Genomic DNA, 16,015 nt, shown 5'->3' on the forward strand with positions numbered 1-16,015 from the left:
GTCTCATGCTCCTGGAGGACCTGAAGCTACGTGGCGCGAGTGCCTGGGCAGCCGTGTCTGCTTTGTCGTGCTTTCGCGGTACGTCACAGGGTAGTTGACATCAGAGCCTAGTATAGGATGAATAGCTCGAGGATCGTATTATGTGCGGAGGCACGACATGCCTTTGCGGGGGAGATTGCGTCTAGCAGAAGGACGACAATGCAGCGTGGATGACCTCGTCTCGTGGTGGGAGGAGATGGGAATCAGCTCGATATGCAACTGAAGCTTGCAGAATGAATGGAACAAACCTTATCTGACAGCTGTCCTGCTGCTGGCGCGTGCCGCGAATCTCCCGCCAATCTTAGGTGGTCAAAGCCCCTGTAAGGATCGACAGCGATCCGCTATTCCACCCCACTGGAGCGCTAACTATGATCAGGAATAGCTGCCGTTGCTCAGTCGGGTGCCAAGCGGCCGGGTGGAAAACCCCACCTCGACTCTCAAAATTCTGTTGTGGGTGTACTCCGTATGTCTCTCTCTAATGTCGATTTAAGTGGGAAGTTCTGTGTCAAAAAATTTCACCCTGTAAGTCGAGACATGCTGTGAGATTTGCGCTGATTCGGCAGTTGTTCACAACCGATCCTTTCGTCTCAACTACTTGAAAGTGTTTTCTTCTCGTTTTGAACTCGCAAGATTTCAGAAACTCGCGTGCAACATGGCGAAGAACAGGAGGAACAGGGTTCGGCCTCACCGAACGGATCCCATCGCAAAGCCGGTCAAGCCGCCCACAGATCCGGAGCTGGCTGCCCTGCGAGAGAAGAGCATTTTACCAGTGTTGAAGGATCTAAAAAGCTCAGACCCCAAGTCGCGTACTACGGCCGCAGAGGCTATTGCCAACATCATTCATGACGAGAAATGCAGGAAGCTTCTACTGCGGGAGCAGGTCGTGCACATTGTCCTAAGTGAAACCCTCACCGACAGCAGTCTCGAGTCGAGAGCCGCTGGTTGGGACATTCTCCGCGTGCTCGCCGAGGAGGAAGAGAGTGACTTCTGTGTCCATTTGTTCCGGAGTGACATTCTCACTGCCCTCGAACACGCCTCCAAATTGGTCAGCGCTCTGGAATGCTTACCCAGCATGAACCCTCTCCTTACTAACATGACAACTCGTAGGTCATCACTACTCTCACGGCTTCAGACCCGCCTTTCGATAAGGCTACCAAGGCGCAGCAACGCTTCGTGTGGGAGATCGTCAGGTCGCTGATATCTCTGCTTGCTGCTCTCTCGGAAGCCCGTGATGAGATCCTCGCAGCGGTCGCCAGCAATTCTGCATTGACACAATTTCTCCTCTCCATAGTCTCGAACGCTCTCACGCCGCCTGAGCTCGTCGACGAAGCACTGCAGTGCCTCACGACCTTGACTGAGGACAGCCGCACTGTAGCACAGGCTGTCACTGACGAGTACGCCTCCCCTTGCTATTCTAAGCTGCTGTCCTTCACCCAGACCGGTGGTTCCAGAGGCGTTCTGGCTTGTGGTCTCCTCCACAATGCGTTCTCAACGCTGGAGTGGTTTGATATGACTCCCGGCCGAGGAGGCGCGAGCGATGCCCTGCTCGTCCCTGCTCTCGCTAGAACGCTCGAACGTACCAAGCTGGATGAGCAGTCCATGAGCGATGAGAAACTCGGCCTCAGCTCGGCCGAGGTTGTGCAACTTGCGCTTGAGATACTCGCAGTCATTGGCACAGACTTGCAAGCCGCTCTGGAGAAGGGCAACAAGGCGGAATGGGCCGGCATCGACGATAACAAGGAGCCTCCAGCAGCTAAAGGAGACGATGAAGACCACGCGATGGACGATGAGGCCGAGGACGACGAGGCCCCGGAAGATGAAGATGAAGACAATGAGATGACGGCCGAGGAGATGGAGGCAGACATGGACATGGTAACAGGCCCGGACGATCTGAACGAAGAAGACGCAGGGCTGGACGATCTTCCCACCCTTCGCGAGCTTATCCACAAGGCTGTCCCGCAGATGATCCGTCTCGCCAACCTCTCTTCCCCCGCCAGCGACGCTCTCCTCGCCGTGCAGTCCGCCGCGCTCTCCGCCCTCAACAATCTGTGCTGGACCGTATCTTGCCTCGACTTCTCCAATGGCGAGAACGCCGGCGTCTACGCCGCCTGGCAGCCCGCCGCTCGGAGCATCTGGTCCGGCGCCATCACGCCCATCCTCTCCAGCGACACCGCGGACCTCAGCCTGGCCACTCTGGTGACCAGCCTCGCGTGGGCGGTCTCGCGCAGCCTCGGCGGCAGCACGCCCCTCCAGGGTGACGAGCACCGGCGCTTCATCTCGCTGTACCAAGCATCCAAGGGCGCGTCGTCCAGCAACGAGGGCGAGGCGGCCGAGGATCCCTTCCAAGGCCTCGGCGTCAAGTGCATCGGCGTCCTCGGCCAGCTGGCGCGCGACCCGGCGCCGACCGCCCTGAACCGCGAGGTCGGCGTCTTCCTCGTGTCTCTCGTCGGATCGCTGCCGCAGGCGGCACCGGCCGACGTCGTCGAGGCGTTGAACCAGCTATTTGACATTTACGGAGACGAAAACTTTGCCTGCGACAAGGAGGTGTTCTGGAAGGACGGCTTCCTCAAGCATCTCGAGGAGAGCCAGCCCAAGCTCAAGGCCATGGCCAAGGGCGTCGACAAGCGGGCCTTCGGAGAGCTCAGAAGTCGCGTGGACGAGGTGATGATCAACCTGAGGCGGTTTATTCAGTACAAAAAGAAGAACGAGCCTAAATAGAATGAGCGCACGGCGACCTGGGGGATGTTATGTCTTGAGTTCACGTTAGTTAATGCCAGAGCCTGTGTTGGAAACACTTCATTATATCGATGATGTGCCTAGAATTGAATTGAAAAGTCCAGTCGATACCCAAACAGATGTCGCTAAATTTTGCTACGCATGCCCGGACTGCCCATAATGCTGTCTATATCCAATCTTGTTCTCGTCATGAACTCTTTGGCTGCTCAAGCATTGGCATTCCGGTGCTCAGCGTCCCGGACCGCAAGCTCCCAGTCATAGCGATACAAGTACCCGTACTCAATGAGGGCAACTCTGCGTTTGATGGTCAGTTTCCGCCGTGCTGATGTTCGATCTGGTTGGTAATCACGAATGGAACACTCACAGAAATAGGCCAATAGACACTCCGAACCACAAACCGTACAACTCCCAGTCGAGACTGAAAGCGGTTGCAAAGGATAAAGGCACCGCCAAAATGTAGTAGACGATGAGGTTAGCATATCCGCCAATCTCCTGCCTCCCGACGCCGCGAAGAATGCCGTGAGACACTGCGGCCAGCCCATCAAAGACCTGCATGACGGCGCAAAGAGGCATAACGCGGGCCACCAGCTCGATCACTTCGCGGTCCTGAGTGAAGAGGAGAGGGATCTTGTAACGCAGCGTGGCGACTACTACCAGGTTAAAAATGCCTATAAGCCAGCCGGCGACAAAGGCCTGGAAAAGGGGGTTAACATTAGGTTCAAGACGATACACAATAGGGCAGGGAATTACTGACAACTCTGGCGCAGGTCTTAGCTGCGTCTACTAATTTTGCCCCGATCAGATTGGCAATGCGTGTCGACGCAGCGATGGACATTGGGAACGGGATTTGGTACGTTGTCGATGTGATAGTCACCAGAATGCTCTGGGCGGCGAGAGCTGAAGCACCGAATTGGCCAGAAGCCAATGTCAGGACTTCGAATGCCAACCACTCGGCCACTACCATGATCATTCCAGGTAAGGCAAGGCGAATCATCGGACCTGTCATAACCCGTTAGATTGAGGCTGTGAGGGGATGAGGGAACAGAACGGGTTTCGATCGAAGACTTGAACTCACCCCAGTTGTGAAACATGCGTCTGCTGAACCCTCCCCAACATTGATAGCCGTCAATGAAGATAACATAGAGGAACAGAAGAAAGGGCATGAGGTTCTGCGTGATGGCCACCGCGATAGGTGCTCCAACGAAGCCCCAGCCAAGATGCCAGACGAATAGGTAGTTGAGAAGTACGTTGATAGGTGCGGAAATCAAGAGGACATATGTGTTCGCCTGGAATAGGCCCTGAGCTTGGACGAACCGCTTGGCACACTCGAAGATGGCGTATGCAGGCATACCCGGGATCACGACCCGAAGGTAAAGGCCAGCCAATTCGGCCGACCTTGCTTCTGGGAGCATCTTGGCTAGGATGCCTTCAGCATTCCACCACAATACGGCAAAAGGTGCTACTAAGAGCATGAGGAAGCAAGTCATGCGCTGCAGCTGCAGGCCAACCAAGTGCTTGTGGCCAGATCCGTATGCTTGCGCGCACAAAGTGTCGAGCGAGGTGGCCAGTCCTTGAACCGGCGCATAAAAGGTGATGTTGGCGGACATAGTGGCAACTGTGCCATATTAGCAGGAGCTTTCTCTCCGAGGGTTTCCCTTCAGGAAGATGCTCATTGAAGTTCAGCTGGCCTAGAGGGTTTCGCTCTGTACTTACGACTCACAGCACCAAGCTCAAATTTCCCTATTCTTCCGACAGCAAATATACTGGCGATGTTGACCGAGTACTGAAGTAGGAACGTCACGACCAGAGACCGCGAATACACGGCGATGGTCTTGGCCTCTCTCTGCCATGTTGTGCGGATCTGGCCCGCAGCGACGGCGGCTTCCCATTGCTCGTTGAGGTTCTCATGCCCATCCGGCTCGGCCTCTCCATTGGCAGGCTGCAAGAGAGGGGTCTCTTCTGACGGCGTCGGAGGGACTATAGAAACATCAGGGACCTCCTCATCCGGACTTGGTTGAGGAACCTTTGTGCTGAACAGCCTCTTGTAGACTTGCCAAAATAGGCTCGGTCGTTCCACCGCAGGATGCTTCGGCGGCAAGATGTGGTTGTCCCTCAGCAAACTGCGCTCGGCGTCTATAGACTGCTGCTTCTCGATGCGAGTGAGCTTCGGCTCTTCGAGTTGAGACCGTCCCATGGCTGGGCGAGAGCCTCCATAGGCGATGCCACTCGGGCGAGCATATAGCTTAGGGCCCGGGTGCTCGTCATCTGAGCCATCGTCATCACCAGACCCCTCGTCATCGACGTCTTCGTCGGTAGACCAGTCTGCCAGGTCCCTGGCGATGTACTCGTGGACAATTGGCGACGCATCGGTAAACGATGCCACAAAAGAGGAGGCAAAATCACGGCTCAGGCTTCTGTTCCTAGAGGATGACGGCCCGGCTGGGATATCCTGTCCTCGCCCCTCCGACATTCTGCAAGTCGCCCCGGTTCTGTATTGTCGTCTTAGGTTCTTAGAAAAGTCAGATAAAGTAGTTGTTGTAATAGGCTGTCATAGGGTGAAGTGGCGACGACCACATGTGTGTGTTCAGAGAGGCAATTTTTGAGATCAAGGGTTGGCCCCCAGCACGCCAATTTCAACGATGAAGTCCCAGCCGGTTATCATGGCCAAGATGAGGGAAACAAGTGGAAGAAAGATGGAAAAATCTCTGTCGTGAGTGAATCTACAAGTCATCGAAGATCGTGATACAGAGCACAGCAGATACATGGGGTATTGGGAGTTTGAGTCACACCCGACGGCCTCTGGGTCAATGCAATGTCACCTCAGAACATCTCGGGAAAGCAGCGACTCAGTTCACCGATGGCAACAAGACGGATACCTAACGGCGGTGATGGCGGGAGATGAGCCCACAGCAGACACCCGCGTTACTAACTGGATCGAGTCCACGAGGCCCGTTTTCTCCATTTATTAGCCAAGTCCAGACTAGGGACGACGCCCTGTAAATGTTAGTGTAGCTGGGTTCCAGTAAAGTACAAACAGACGAGCATCCCTCACAATTGAGCAGATCTAGGTAATTGTCAAGAGACCTCGCAGATTGGATTGATACTGACCACTTGCCTGACCGACCGCGACATCTCAGCTTCCGACGCTGTGCTGAGCGACTAATTCTGAATGTCTCGGATGATAATGCGGGTGCATCAACGAACTCCGGTTTGCTCAGAGGGCGAATGGGTGTACGAAGTTCAATAGGTTCACCGTTGATCCTCTGACGAAAGCGGCTATTGCAGGTATCAGCTGCACCTTGTCATTGGACGCCAGACCTGCAGATGCCGCTACCGAGTGCCCACGCCCCCCCCCCCCCCCCGCCGCGGATCCGGCCCCAATGCCAGAGCGGTGCGGCATGTGAGCAGTTGTACTTGTAGTTGACATGGATGGGAGCAATGCATGCCCACCTTTGGTCGCGCGTTTTCGATGGCGTGCGGAGCATACCATCCTGCTGTCCCAGATGAGCGGCCTCAGCGCCAAATCGTGACGCCTCACTTGCGAGGTTTCAAACCCCGTACGTACAGGCTATCGACTTGTTGGTGGTTCCGAGTATTGATTTTCGCGTCGGGATCATCCGTGCCGCAGAACTCGTCATTGCTTTTCACGATGCCGCTGCTCCGGACTCTGGACGAGGAGGACGCGCCGCCACCGACGGGATGCTGTGCGCCACTGGCCAGAATCCGCGAGCCGGTAGATGTCGGTCACATTGGAGGGTACGGTGTCCCTCTCTAGTTCTGATCAAGCTCGAGAACGGATCTTGGCTGACATCCTTGAATCTGTAGGTTTGGAGGGTATGCCGGCGAAAGCGTCTTCTGGGTCTGGCCATTGCTGGGCCCGCTGCTCTTTGAGAACGAGAGCAGTGATGCTCGTGGTATGATGCCCCTGTCCCTCGCGATGATGGAAGATGAGACATGGGTGTGCACTCACACGCGCTACCTACCTAGATCACTGCGCCAACGAGCGCACCTTTCTGTCCTACCTGAGGCTTTCGGTGACCATGGCCGTGGTCTCGGTAGCTATCGTCATGTCCTTCCATCTGAAGCACCAGCCAACGCAGGTGGAGCTTGACATGGCCAGGCCACTGGGGGCCATCTTCTGGGCCCTGTCTGTCATCACATTGGTGATGGGCATTTCAAACTACATCAGTACGCACACACCTTAAGACGTCCTATAAACGCTCATCAGATGCCAACTCGGGACTGTGGGACTGATGAGATACAGAAACTGTCAACAAGTACAGCAGGAGAGCAGCAATCGTGCAGTCCGGGTGGAAGACGCAGATAGTAAGTAATGCCCGACGCTTTGATGCGACCAGACCCTTTCCCGCTCACGCTGCACGGTAGATCATGGTTGCGATCGCAATCTCCATCATCGGGGCTTGTGTGACACTCCTCGTCGTCAACAAGCTGAGCGAGTCAGGAGATCAATGAGCAAGCGGCAAGAAACAACTGGCTGGCTCGGGCCGTTGTTGACGTAACGGATATCTATCTTGTCCAAGAGTGATGCTAATGCCAAGCCATCATGCACTTTCAAGTTGTTTTTATATCTTGTATTATCCTACCTACCAGGTAGTCTGACTATTCTTCTGCCTTTGCAGGCGCAAATTCCGACCACCAAGTCCAGGAGCAACTACGCGCACGCACGCATTTCAGTGGAGAAAATGCTAGTGACCTACCTAATCTGGGCTGCCTCTGGCCCTCTGGCGGTACTCTTGACAGCACTTGGGGGGCTAATTGAGCATATTCGAGCACGCTATGGCCTGGGCAGCCACTCGCTAGCCAGCGAATGCAAACCCATTCTAGCGCCCCAACCATGAGAATGAGAGCACCTATTGGCCCCACCGCATTTTTTTATTATTGACAAGGGGCCCCGCGAAAGGAACGATACCCTCCCGAAGTGGCGGCTTTCGCAAGACAGAACACCAACCAGACTCTTCCCTGCTGTTGATAAGACGCCGTTCCCTTTAAGCAGTTGGGCCCGACATACGAGACGGAAGAAGCACACGCGAGTCCTAGCAGTAGAGACCGCAGCTCGCGCGCGCATAGACATCATGGCTTCGACCTCCACTACTACAACGGCCACAGAGCCGATCACGGCCGAGACCATCCTCCGACTCTTCCCCGACATCGACACCAACAATGAGGCACTCGACGGCCACGACGAAGAGCAGATCCGTCTCATGGACGAGGTCTGCATTGTTCTGGACAACAACGATCTTCCCATCGGCAAGGCAAGCAAGAAGATCTGTGCGTCTTTCAAGATCCCCCCCTACGCTCTCGTCTCTCCATGGACTAACCTCCGACTACTGGCCAGGCCACCTAATGACCAACATTGAGAAGGGTCTCCTCCACAGAGCCTTTTCCGTCTTCCTCTTCAACGACAAGAACGAGCTGCTGCTGCAGCAGCGGGCGACCGAGAAGATCACCTTCCCCGATCTCTGGACCAACACTTGCTGCTCGCACCCTCTCGGTGTGCCCAGCGAGACCGGCTCGAACCTGCCAGACTCGATCATGGGTGTCAAGAGAGCTGCGCAGCGCAAGTTGGAGCACGAGCTGGGCATAAAACCGGAACAGGTGCCTATCGACGACTTCCGTTTCCTCACTCGCATCCACTACAAGGCGCCGAGCAACGGCCAGTGGGGTGAACACGAAAGTATGCGGCCTCCCTGATTATATGTTTACTTCTGGGTGCAAGGTATGCTGACACAAGACAGTCGATTACATCCTCTTCATCAAGGCCAATGTCGACCTTGATGTGAACCCGAATGAGGTCCGGGATACCAAATACGTCTCGCCCGATCAGCTCAAGCAGCTGTTCACGGATCCCTCGTACAAGTTTACGCCTTGGTTCAAACTCATCTGCGATTCCATGCTGTTCGAGTGGTGGAAGCACCTTGATTCCGGCCTGGAGAAGTTTATGAACGAGCAAGAGATCCGCCGCATGTAAGGTATTGGACGAGCTGGAGAAGATGAGGAGTTGATGGCATGGTGTCTGTGAACGGATGTTCAGTTTTAAGGCACGCATATATACCTTACCTGCCTAGAAAAGAAGCAAATAATACCCACGCTCTGGATTCTAACATGCTGTTGAGGCCGAAGAGCAAGCACGGTAACATTAGGGCGGGCGATACGGAGCAGCTCTGCCAAACCAGCCCTATGAACCCCCACGTGTGGTCATGCTTGTGGCCCTGAAGGGAAATCGCCTCGACGTATCAGAGCCAACACAAGTGTCATGTTGTCTTATCACACACAAGGCCGGGATTTCTGGGCACACCTACATGCCCCTACTACATCCGTCCTCTCGCCGCTGCAGCATCCTCGGTCACTTGATCCCTTGCGTCCAGCCCCGTCTCTCCGCGCGCGGCTTCTGGCGTCGAGCCAAAGTTGCTTCTTCCTTTGTCAGCCTGCTGACCCGTGGCCTACCTACCTACGTCGCCAGACCGCCTGCCTGCCTGTCTTTCCTGCCTTGGAGTGACGGTTTCGTCATTACGCGTAGAGGCCGGCCGTGGCCAACCTGTTCGTCCACCGCAGTAGCACGCAAACATGGGCTTCCTCCTCTTCGCTTACCTGTCTCATCTTCCCGTGCTTCACAGCCAAGCCTTTGTACTACGTCCGCTCCCTGCCGGCAGTACCGACCACCTCCTCTCCTTACCTATCTACATGCCTTAGGTGCTTGCCCCAGATGCGCACCGAGCCGACACGCTCTTGCAATCAAGGGCCTGTTCTCTCAACGGCCAAGCCGGGGCGCTTGTTGAGACTGCGAATCAAGGCGCCCCCAGTGGGCCGCATCCAGTGGTTGCAGGGAAAGCCCTACTTCCTCCGTCCTGCCCAGGATCTTGCTCCGCATGTACTGGCCTTGAGGCTCTCGCCGTGAGCCTTTCCTTACTCAACAAGATGCACGTTACTGCAAGCATCCCGCGCCTGCTCCATCCAGTCCGGCCTATAGGTGGACCGTCACACCCGAGTGATCTATCTGCTCGCACTTTGCTGTCGGTGCCGCGTCGCGGGGAATGATCCTTTCATCCCCAGCTGTAGTTATGGGGTTGCTCCTTGCTATTACTACCTTGCCCAGTTCTTGCCTTCCCTGGGCCGCTTTACAGGTCTTCAGTCTTCCATCAAGGTACATAACTGTAGGTAGGCCGAAACTCAAGCATCGTTACCTTTGATCAACCATCCTCATCAAACACAACCCGAGAAGCCGCTTGACTTCAGTTGCCTTATCCTCCCCTGGGATACCCTTGAACTTGGAAGCTTCTCGCTTCTTAGTCTCGCCAGCCCACTCTCGCGTTCTTCTTCTTCTTCTTCTTCTTCTTTGACCTTTGACCTCGCCACCCTACAGGACTTTTTCTCTGTGCCGCACAGAGCTATACGTCTCGACCTCGCGATAACGCAAAAGCTTCACTCACACCTGCGTGACAAGCCCCGTCAAAACCGAGATTGATGTCTATTGAACTTCGGACAGCCCTCCACTGCCTGCGCCACCCTTCTAGATTTATGCCCGTCTCAAGAACTCAATTATCAAGGGTTCATACGGGTGACAGTATACAGAATATATAAAGGTTTGTTGTCAGTCTGGCAGTCGCCTTTATGCCTTATTTAGCCTCGATGAAACCGAAGCTGACAACATCCGGACTACGCATTCAGGATTCACAAGATCGTAACTGCCCAGCATGGCGAATGTGAAGACCAACCTCACGCTCATCGAGCTCAAACGTTCGCTCATCCCGGCCAAGTGGGAGGACAGCGTCCGTGTCATCGGCATGTCCGAGTACAGGGAGGCCGCGCTGTCCCTGTCCCACTCGTTCGCCTCCGACGACCTGTCTCAGTACCTCTTGAACGCGGACGACATGTCCAACCTCTCTGCAGAAGAGAAATGGAGGCTCCATGTGGACATCATGACCTACATGGTGGCAGCCCATTGCCTGAACGGAGTCGTGACCACGATTGGCCCAGACTACGAGGGAGTCGCACTCTGGTATGCCTCCATATCCCACTCCCCGTTGTCTATCCCGGTCGATCTGGGCTAACATAACGATAAGGATGCCGCCCGGGAAGAACGTCGACGATTGGTGGACTGTCCTCCGGAGCGGCATGTGGAGGCTGTACTATCAGCTCTCCCCTGAAGGGAAGAAGCGGTACTACGAGGAGATGCTCCCGCTCCTCCACCAAACCAAGACCGAGGTGCTGGGTGAAGGCGATGACAACGCCTGGTATCTGGTCTACCTCGGCACCAAACCCAATGCCCGCGGCCGCGGATACGCGAGGAAGCTCCTTGAGAATATGCTCGAGCGGGTAAATTGACTATTCTTTTCCCCTTTCTAACGAGGAAACCTGCTGGTCATGGCTGACGACGTCCCCTTGATCCCCTTCCGTCTAGGCCGATGCCGAGAAGCGCCAAGTCTACCTCGAGTCGAGCTCCTTGGCCAACAATGCGTACTACAAGAAGTTTGGTTTCGAGGTCAAGAGGGACATCTACCTCGAGCGAGGGCACATCCCCGTCCGGCTGTCCATCATGGTCCGTGAGCCCCAGGCCGTTCGGAAGGTTGCTTACTCTAGCCCTGCCGTCACCGCTGCTGGCAGTGTCAAGCTCCAGGTCGGCGGCAATCTTAAGAAGGCGCAGCAGATGGCCAATGGCCTCTGAACTTTGGAGCCGACCAAGGGGCAACTGATCTCTGATCCTGCGCAAAGCAGATTGATGCTCGCTCATGGATGACCGCTTCGGTATTTTGGCCAATTTTTTTTTGGCGAGACTGATGATGGTCCATCGCATCACTTTTTCGATTCCTTACCCTCGTTTAGTCCTCTACTCCTGCGATTCCATTCACCTTGGTCTCGTGCGTAGTCGTCATTCGATCATTCATTCCACATGTTACAGTCCTTCCTTTAGGTATTAACATCAATAACAAAGCAAAATCATACAGTGATGACGACCAACGCCAGTGAACCTCCTTTTGCCTCTCTTTCTTGCCTTTGGAAGAAGCCCCCCCATGCCATCCGTCGTAGTCTCCTCTCCGGGAATAATATCCTTTCTCACCCGCCCAGATCAGAACTCCATGATTGCCCACGTCTCGTTGTCCTCTGGCGTGTAGACAAGACCTTGATCTTGGAGCTCGTACGCGGCACCGGTGACTTCCTGTTCTGACATGCCCGTCCCCCTGGAGATCATCTGCATGTGGAGGCCCTGGGTGCCGCCGGACGTGTTGGCGAGGTAGTTGTACATCTTTTGCGCGGCCGCCGAGCACAGGCCGAGCTTGGCGTTGGTACCGCCAGCATCGCCGCCGTACCCGCCGCCGTCGACAAACATGCTGTCCTCGCCGCCGGCACCGCCGTTGGCAGCGCCGTTGGCGGCACCGCCGGGCGCGCCACGGGTGAGGTACAGGTGGACGTAGGTGGCCTCGAGCAGGTGGTAGTTGACCTCGTTGTAGTCGTCGACGGGGCGGATGAGGGTGGCGACGACGTTGCGCTTGCTGTTGTACGACTTGAGGCGGCCGTAGACGCGCACGTGCTGGTCCTGCTCGACGCCCGGGGCCGTCGCGTCGGCGCCCTCGGGCGCGTCGCTGTCGATCCACTTCTTGACGTCGACGACGCCCGTGCCGTCGTCGACGCGGTACGTCACGTTTGTCTGCTGCCGGTTCACCTCGCGCACCTGGCCGACGAGGGTGACCTGCGTCAGCGGGTGGCCGTCCGAGACGAACTCGGCGCCCTGCGAGGTCGTCGACTCGTCGCACGCGTTGAGCTGCTTGATCGTCACGGGGCGGAGGGACTCTTCGGCGTAGTTCTGCCGTTTTGGCGGGCACATGCATGTGTTAGTTCAGTCTTTTTCGGTGCAAGAATAGGAGGAGGAGGGGGGGAGGCCGGTGTTTTGTATGTAATGGGAGGAGGGCTTCATACCTTGCCGCCCTGGCCTTGACTGCCCTGCTGGGATCCGCTCATGAAGCCGCCGCCGTCCTCGCCGCCGTGGGCGCCGTATGCGGGCTTCGAGTAGCCGCCGTAGGAAGCTGGTCGAGGAGAGGGTTTAGTTAGTACAGTTAGAGAGCAAGAAAACCACATTGTCTGGGGGGCGGGGACACAAGAAGCACACGCACCCATCTTCTAATACAGTGCAGAAAGTTCTCTAGAGGAGATATCAGGTCCGTGGCAAGTCCTCTTATGTCGTAGCAGCAGAAGATGCTCCGAGCGATGGGAGTGATGATGATGTTCGAATGGTGGGGTGGGTTGATAGCAGGACGCGTCAATCTGATGGTTGACGCGACGGAAAACCACTTTAAAGTGGCTCCACTTTTCTTTGGGTAGGTCTACTTCTAACGAAAGGTTGATACCTTCAGGTGCCTTGCATCCAAATGTTTCAGTAAGAGTAAAGTACGGTACCTTAGTACCAACATTCGGTGATTCCTCTGTATGGTTACGGAACGCACGACTACGAGTGCGAAGCAAAGTACACTAAGGCGGCGAGGAAGCTATTGGGTATCAAAATAGGACGAGTCCTCACATTCAGTTGTATGATTAATGCGCTCGGAACAACAGCAACGCGTCGGATCAACTCAGCAGCGCTCAAATACCCTGTAGAGACCTTTCAGGCTTGCGATCTCGAGGACGCCGCCCTTCATCAGCGTCTTGGTCGCCACCAGCCTGGCCTTGAACGCCGGGAACAATATGTGCTCGACAGCCCACCGCACATGTGCTCTCCTCGCCTTGATTTCCGGGTCCTCCTCGGGGGCTTCAGCGGCCTGCCCCTCGCCGGATTCATCCTCCGTCGTCGGCACCGCCGCGGGGGGGAGCTGCTCCGGCACGTAGAACGTCGCCAACTCTTTCAGAAATGTGTCAAAGCAAGCCTGCTCCTCGGTCCAGTCCACGCGCGGGCCGAGCCGCAGCAGGAAGCGAGGGAGCTTGGCCATGGACGGCTGGTAGCCCTTGACCAGCAAGGGTATGCTGATGAGCTCGCCGGCCGGCGAGATCTCTAGAGAGAAGTATTCGAGCAGCATCTCGCGCCGCTCCACGAGCTGTTCTAGCACGGCATCAACCATGTCCTCAACGCTCAGCCCGGCGGCGTCCTCGCTCGACATGGCGGCCATCTCTCGCTCCGCGGCGATGGCCAACACACCACGCAGGTCGAGTGCGGGAGTGAATTTGATAACGCCAAAGTTACCAAAGTCTGTCAGCCCAACCTGGTAGAAGTACTCGTAGCAGAATCGCCCATAGTCTATGAGGAAGAGGCGTACGCCTCCCTGGATAGCGGCCAGGCGCCTGCGCTCGTCGACCACGCCGACAAAGGTGTGATTAGCAAGGATGTCGGTCAGCTCATGGTGCATATCGTCGCGAACGGCTGCGCGTAACTCTTTCACGCTGGTGAGGCGGCAGACGGAGGGCTCCCGATCCGGTGTGGTCTCATACTCTATCGGCTCAGCAGCTTGTGAATCGCCGTTTGAGGTGTCTGCACCTGCACTAGTTGGGGCCAGCATGCTGGTGATCTTGCGCATGTTCGTGTCGGTGCGAACAAGGTTGTTCTCGTACGGCCTTGTAGAGGCAGCGGTGCGCTTTGCGTTGGTCGAGGATGCTGACGCTGGTGGTTCCCCATCAGGGTTGTATTTGTGAATAGTCGAGGTCGTGCCGGACATTGCGCCCCCGAGGAGCAGCGTCTGGGTCATGAATGTGCGGCTCTTATCCACATCCGCGAGCTTGGAGCGGAGCTCCTCGCATATGGCCTGGACTATCTCGTCCTCGTTGAGGAAGTTCACTTCCTTTTTGGTTGGGTGGACATTGACATCGACCCTTTGCGGGTCAATCTCGAGACTGAGGTAAACGAAGGGGCGGCCATTCTTGGGAAGGAAGCCGGCATAGGTCTGCTCGACAGTCTTCCGGATGTTGGTAGACTCGACGCATCTGTGATTGATGAAGAGCAAGAGGGTGGTCTTTTTGCTGTGGTAGTTCGCATTCGTCGCCCACCCATGCGCCTTGAAGCCCCATCGATCGTCTGCCGTTTCGTACTCGACGAGCTCGTTGGCGACATTGCCTCCGTAAATCTGCCGGATCCTGTCCGTGGTCGCGGCACTGGACTGGATTGCTATGCTGGTGGACGACTCTCCGTGCTTTTTACAAGAGAAAGCGACATGACTGCAGTGAATGGCATACCGTCCGACCATGTCCATGATCTTGTTGTACTCTTCCGAGGGAGAGCGAAAGGCGCGTTTCCGGGTGGGGACATTGTAAAACAGGTCCTCCACCGTGATCTGGGTGCCGGGCCGGCCTGCAACCGGCTTCGGGTCCGCAGCCTGGCCCGGCTTGGCCGCAACGAGCTTGCCACTGCCATAATGGGCGCGCCATGCACAGTTAGAGTCTTTCGTTTTGGTGGTGACGCTTAGGTGAGCTATGTGACTGATGCTGGCCAGAGCTTCGCCACGGAAGCCGTAGGTCGCGATGGAGCTCAGGTCTTCGAACTTTTGCAGCTTGGAAGTGGTAAACCTCTCGCATAGTATGGCCAGGTCCTCTTTCTACCTACCATGTTAACACAGATGCAACCTTGGGAGCAAGGGCAGGGGTAGCCAAGCCCGGGGGCTTACCTCAATGCCGCAGCCATTGTCGGTTATCTGCAGTAGTTTGAGGCCGCCGTCCTTGACTAGGACTTCAAGAGAGGTGGAGCCTGCATCTACGGCGTTTTCGATGAGCTCTTTCAACGCGTGAACAGGCGCAACAATGATCTCCCCGGCGGCAATCTTGTTGACCACATCCGGGTCCAGAGCCTATGGCATAGCCCCCACACGTTAGCAAGAAGCCCTTCCTTGTCCGCCAGGACGCGTGAAAACGGGAGCCTAACCTGAATACGTCGCGGCTTGGTGGGATCGGCTTCAACCTCGTCGGCTTTCCTTTTGGTGCCACGAGGGGAGTCCACATCCATCTCGTCAGACATGATAGGCGGCTCAGAGGAGACAAGTCATAGCCTGGGCGGCATGTGAAAGCGGTTGATCTACGAAGCGGACAGGTCGGCAGACCATCCCATGCAGGGCGTGGGTGTGTCTGCGTCAATTCGCGCGTGAGTATCAAACGAGGGCTGCAGTATATGGGGTAAGGTTGCCTGCTCGAGTCCATTGATGAAATGGATGCTTGAGTTGGAGGCGCTGGCATCCACTGTATGTAACTACACGTAGCGCGGGTGGAAGGCCTAGCGCGGCGGTGTTGGTGCCTAGGCCCCACATGACGATCC

The 16,015-nt window shown here is 56.0% G+C and overlaps 5 protein-coding genes across 5 annotated transcripts; 3 read left to right on the forward strand and 2 right to left on the reverse strand.

The window, feature by feature from the left end:
* Positions 1-691: 691 nt before the first annotated feature.
* On the forward strand, positions 692-2,757 carry E0L32_010755 (uncharacterized protein; the record flags this gene model as incomplete). Its single annotated transcript, XM_031133408.1, has 2 exons — positions 692-1,084; positions 1,147-2,757. 2 exons carry the CDS (start codon positions 692-694, stop codon positions 2,755-2,757), a joined length of 2,004 nt encoding a protein of 667 aa, XP_030989044.1.
* A 224-nt stretch (positions 2,758-2,981) lies between these two features.
* Positions 2,982-5,245, reverse strand: E0L32_010756 (uncharacterized protein; the record flags this gene model as incomplete). The annotated part of the gene is made up of 5 exons (XM_031133409.1): positions 2,982-3,069; positions 3,140-3,468; positions 3,530-3,774; positions 3,851-4,390; positions 4,489-5,245. The coding sequence occupies 5 exons, from the start codon at positions 5,243-5,245 to the stop codon at positions 2,982-2,984; spliced, it is 1,959 nt and encodes a 652-aa protein (XP_030989045.1).
* A 2,623-nt stretch (positions 5,246-7,868) lies between these two features.
* Positions 7,869-8,764, forward strand: E0L32_010757 (uncharacterized protein; the record flags this gene model as incomplete). The annotated part of the gene is made up of 3 exons (XM_031133410.1): positions 7,869-8,064; positions 8,132-8,470; positions 8,532-8,764. The coding sequence occupies 3 exons, from the start codon at positions 7,869-7,871 to the stop codon at positions 8,762-8,764; spliced, it is 768 nt and encodes a 255-aa protein (XP_030989046.1).
* Positions 8,765-10,487: 1,723 nt separating this feature from the next.
* On the forward strand, positions 10,488-11,458 carry E0L32_010758 (uncharacterized protein; the record flags this gene model as incomplete). Its single annotated transcript, XM_031133411.1, has 3 exons — positions 10,488-10,792; positions 10,857-11,109; positions 11,195-11,458. 3 exons carry the CDS (start codon positions 10,488-10,490, stop codon positions 11,456-11,458), a joined length of 822 nt encoding a protein of 273 aa, XP_030989047.1.
* Positions 11,459-11,860: 402 nt separating this feature from the next.
* On the reverse strand, positions 11,861-15,721 carry E0L32_010759 (uncharacterized protein; the record flags this gene model as incomplete). Its single annotated transcript, XM_031133412.1, has 6 exons — positions 11,861-12,595; positions 12,709-12,815; positions 12,903-12,909; positions 13,377-15,305; positions 15,375-15,554; positions 15,629-15,721. The coding sequence occupies 6 exons, from the start codon at positions 15,719-15,721 to the stop codon at positions 11,861-11,863; spliced, it is 3,051 nt and encodes a 1,016-aa protein (XP_030989048.1).
* Positions 15,722-16,015: the final 294 nt, after the last annotated feature.

The sequence above is a fragment of the Thyridium curvatum genome (assembly GCF_004353045.1).
Source record: "Thyridium curvatum strain D216 chromosome Unknown NODE_90_length_160628_cov_78.948000, whole genome shotgun sequence".
Lineage (NCBI taxonomy): Eukaryota > Fungi > Ascomycota > Sordariomycetes > Thyridiales > Thyridiaceae > Thyridium > Thyridium curvatum.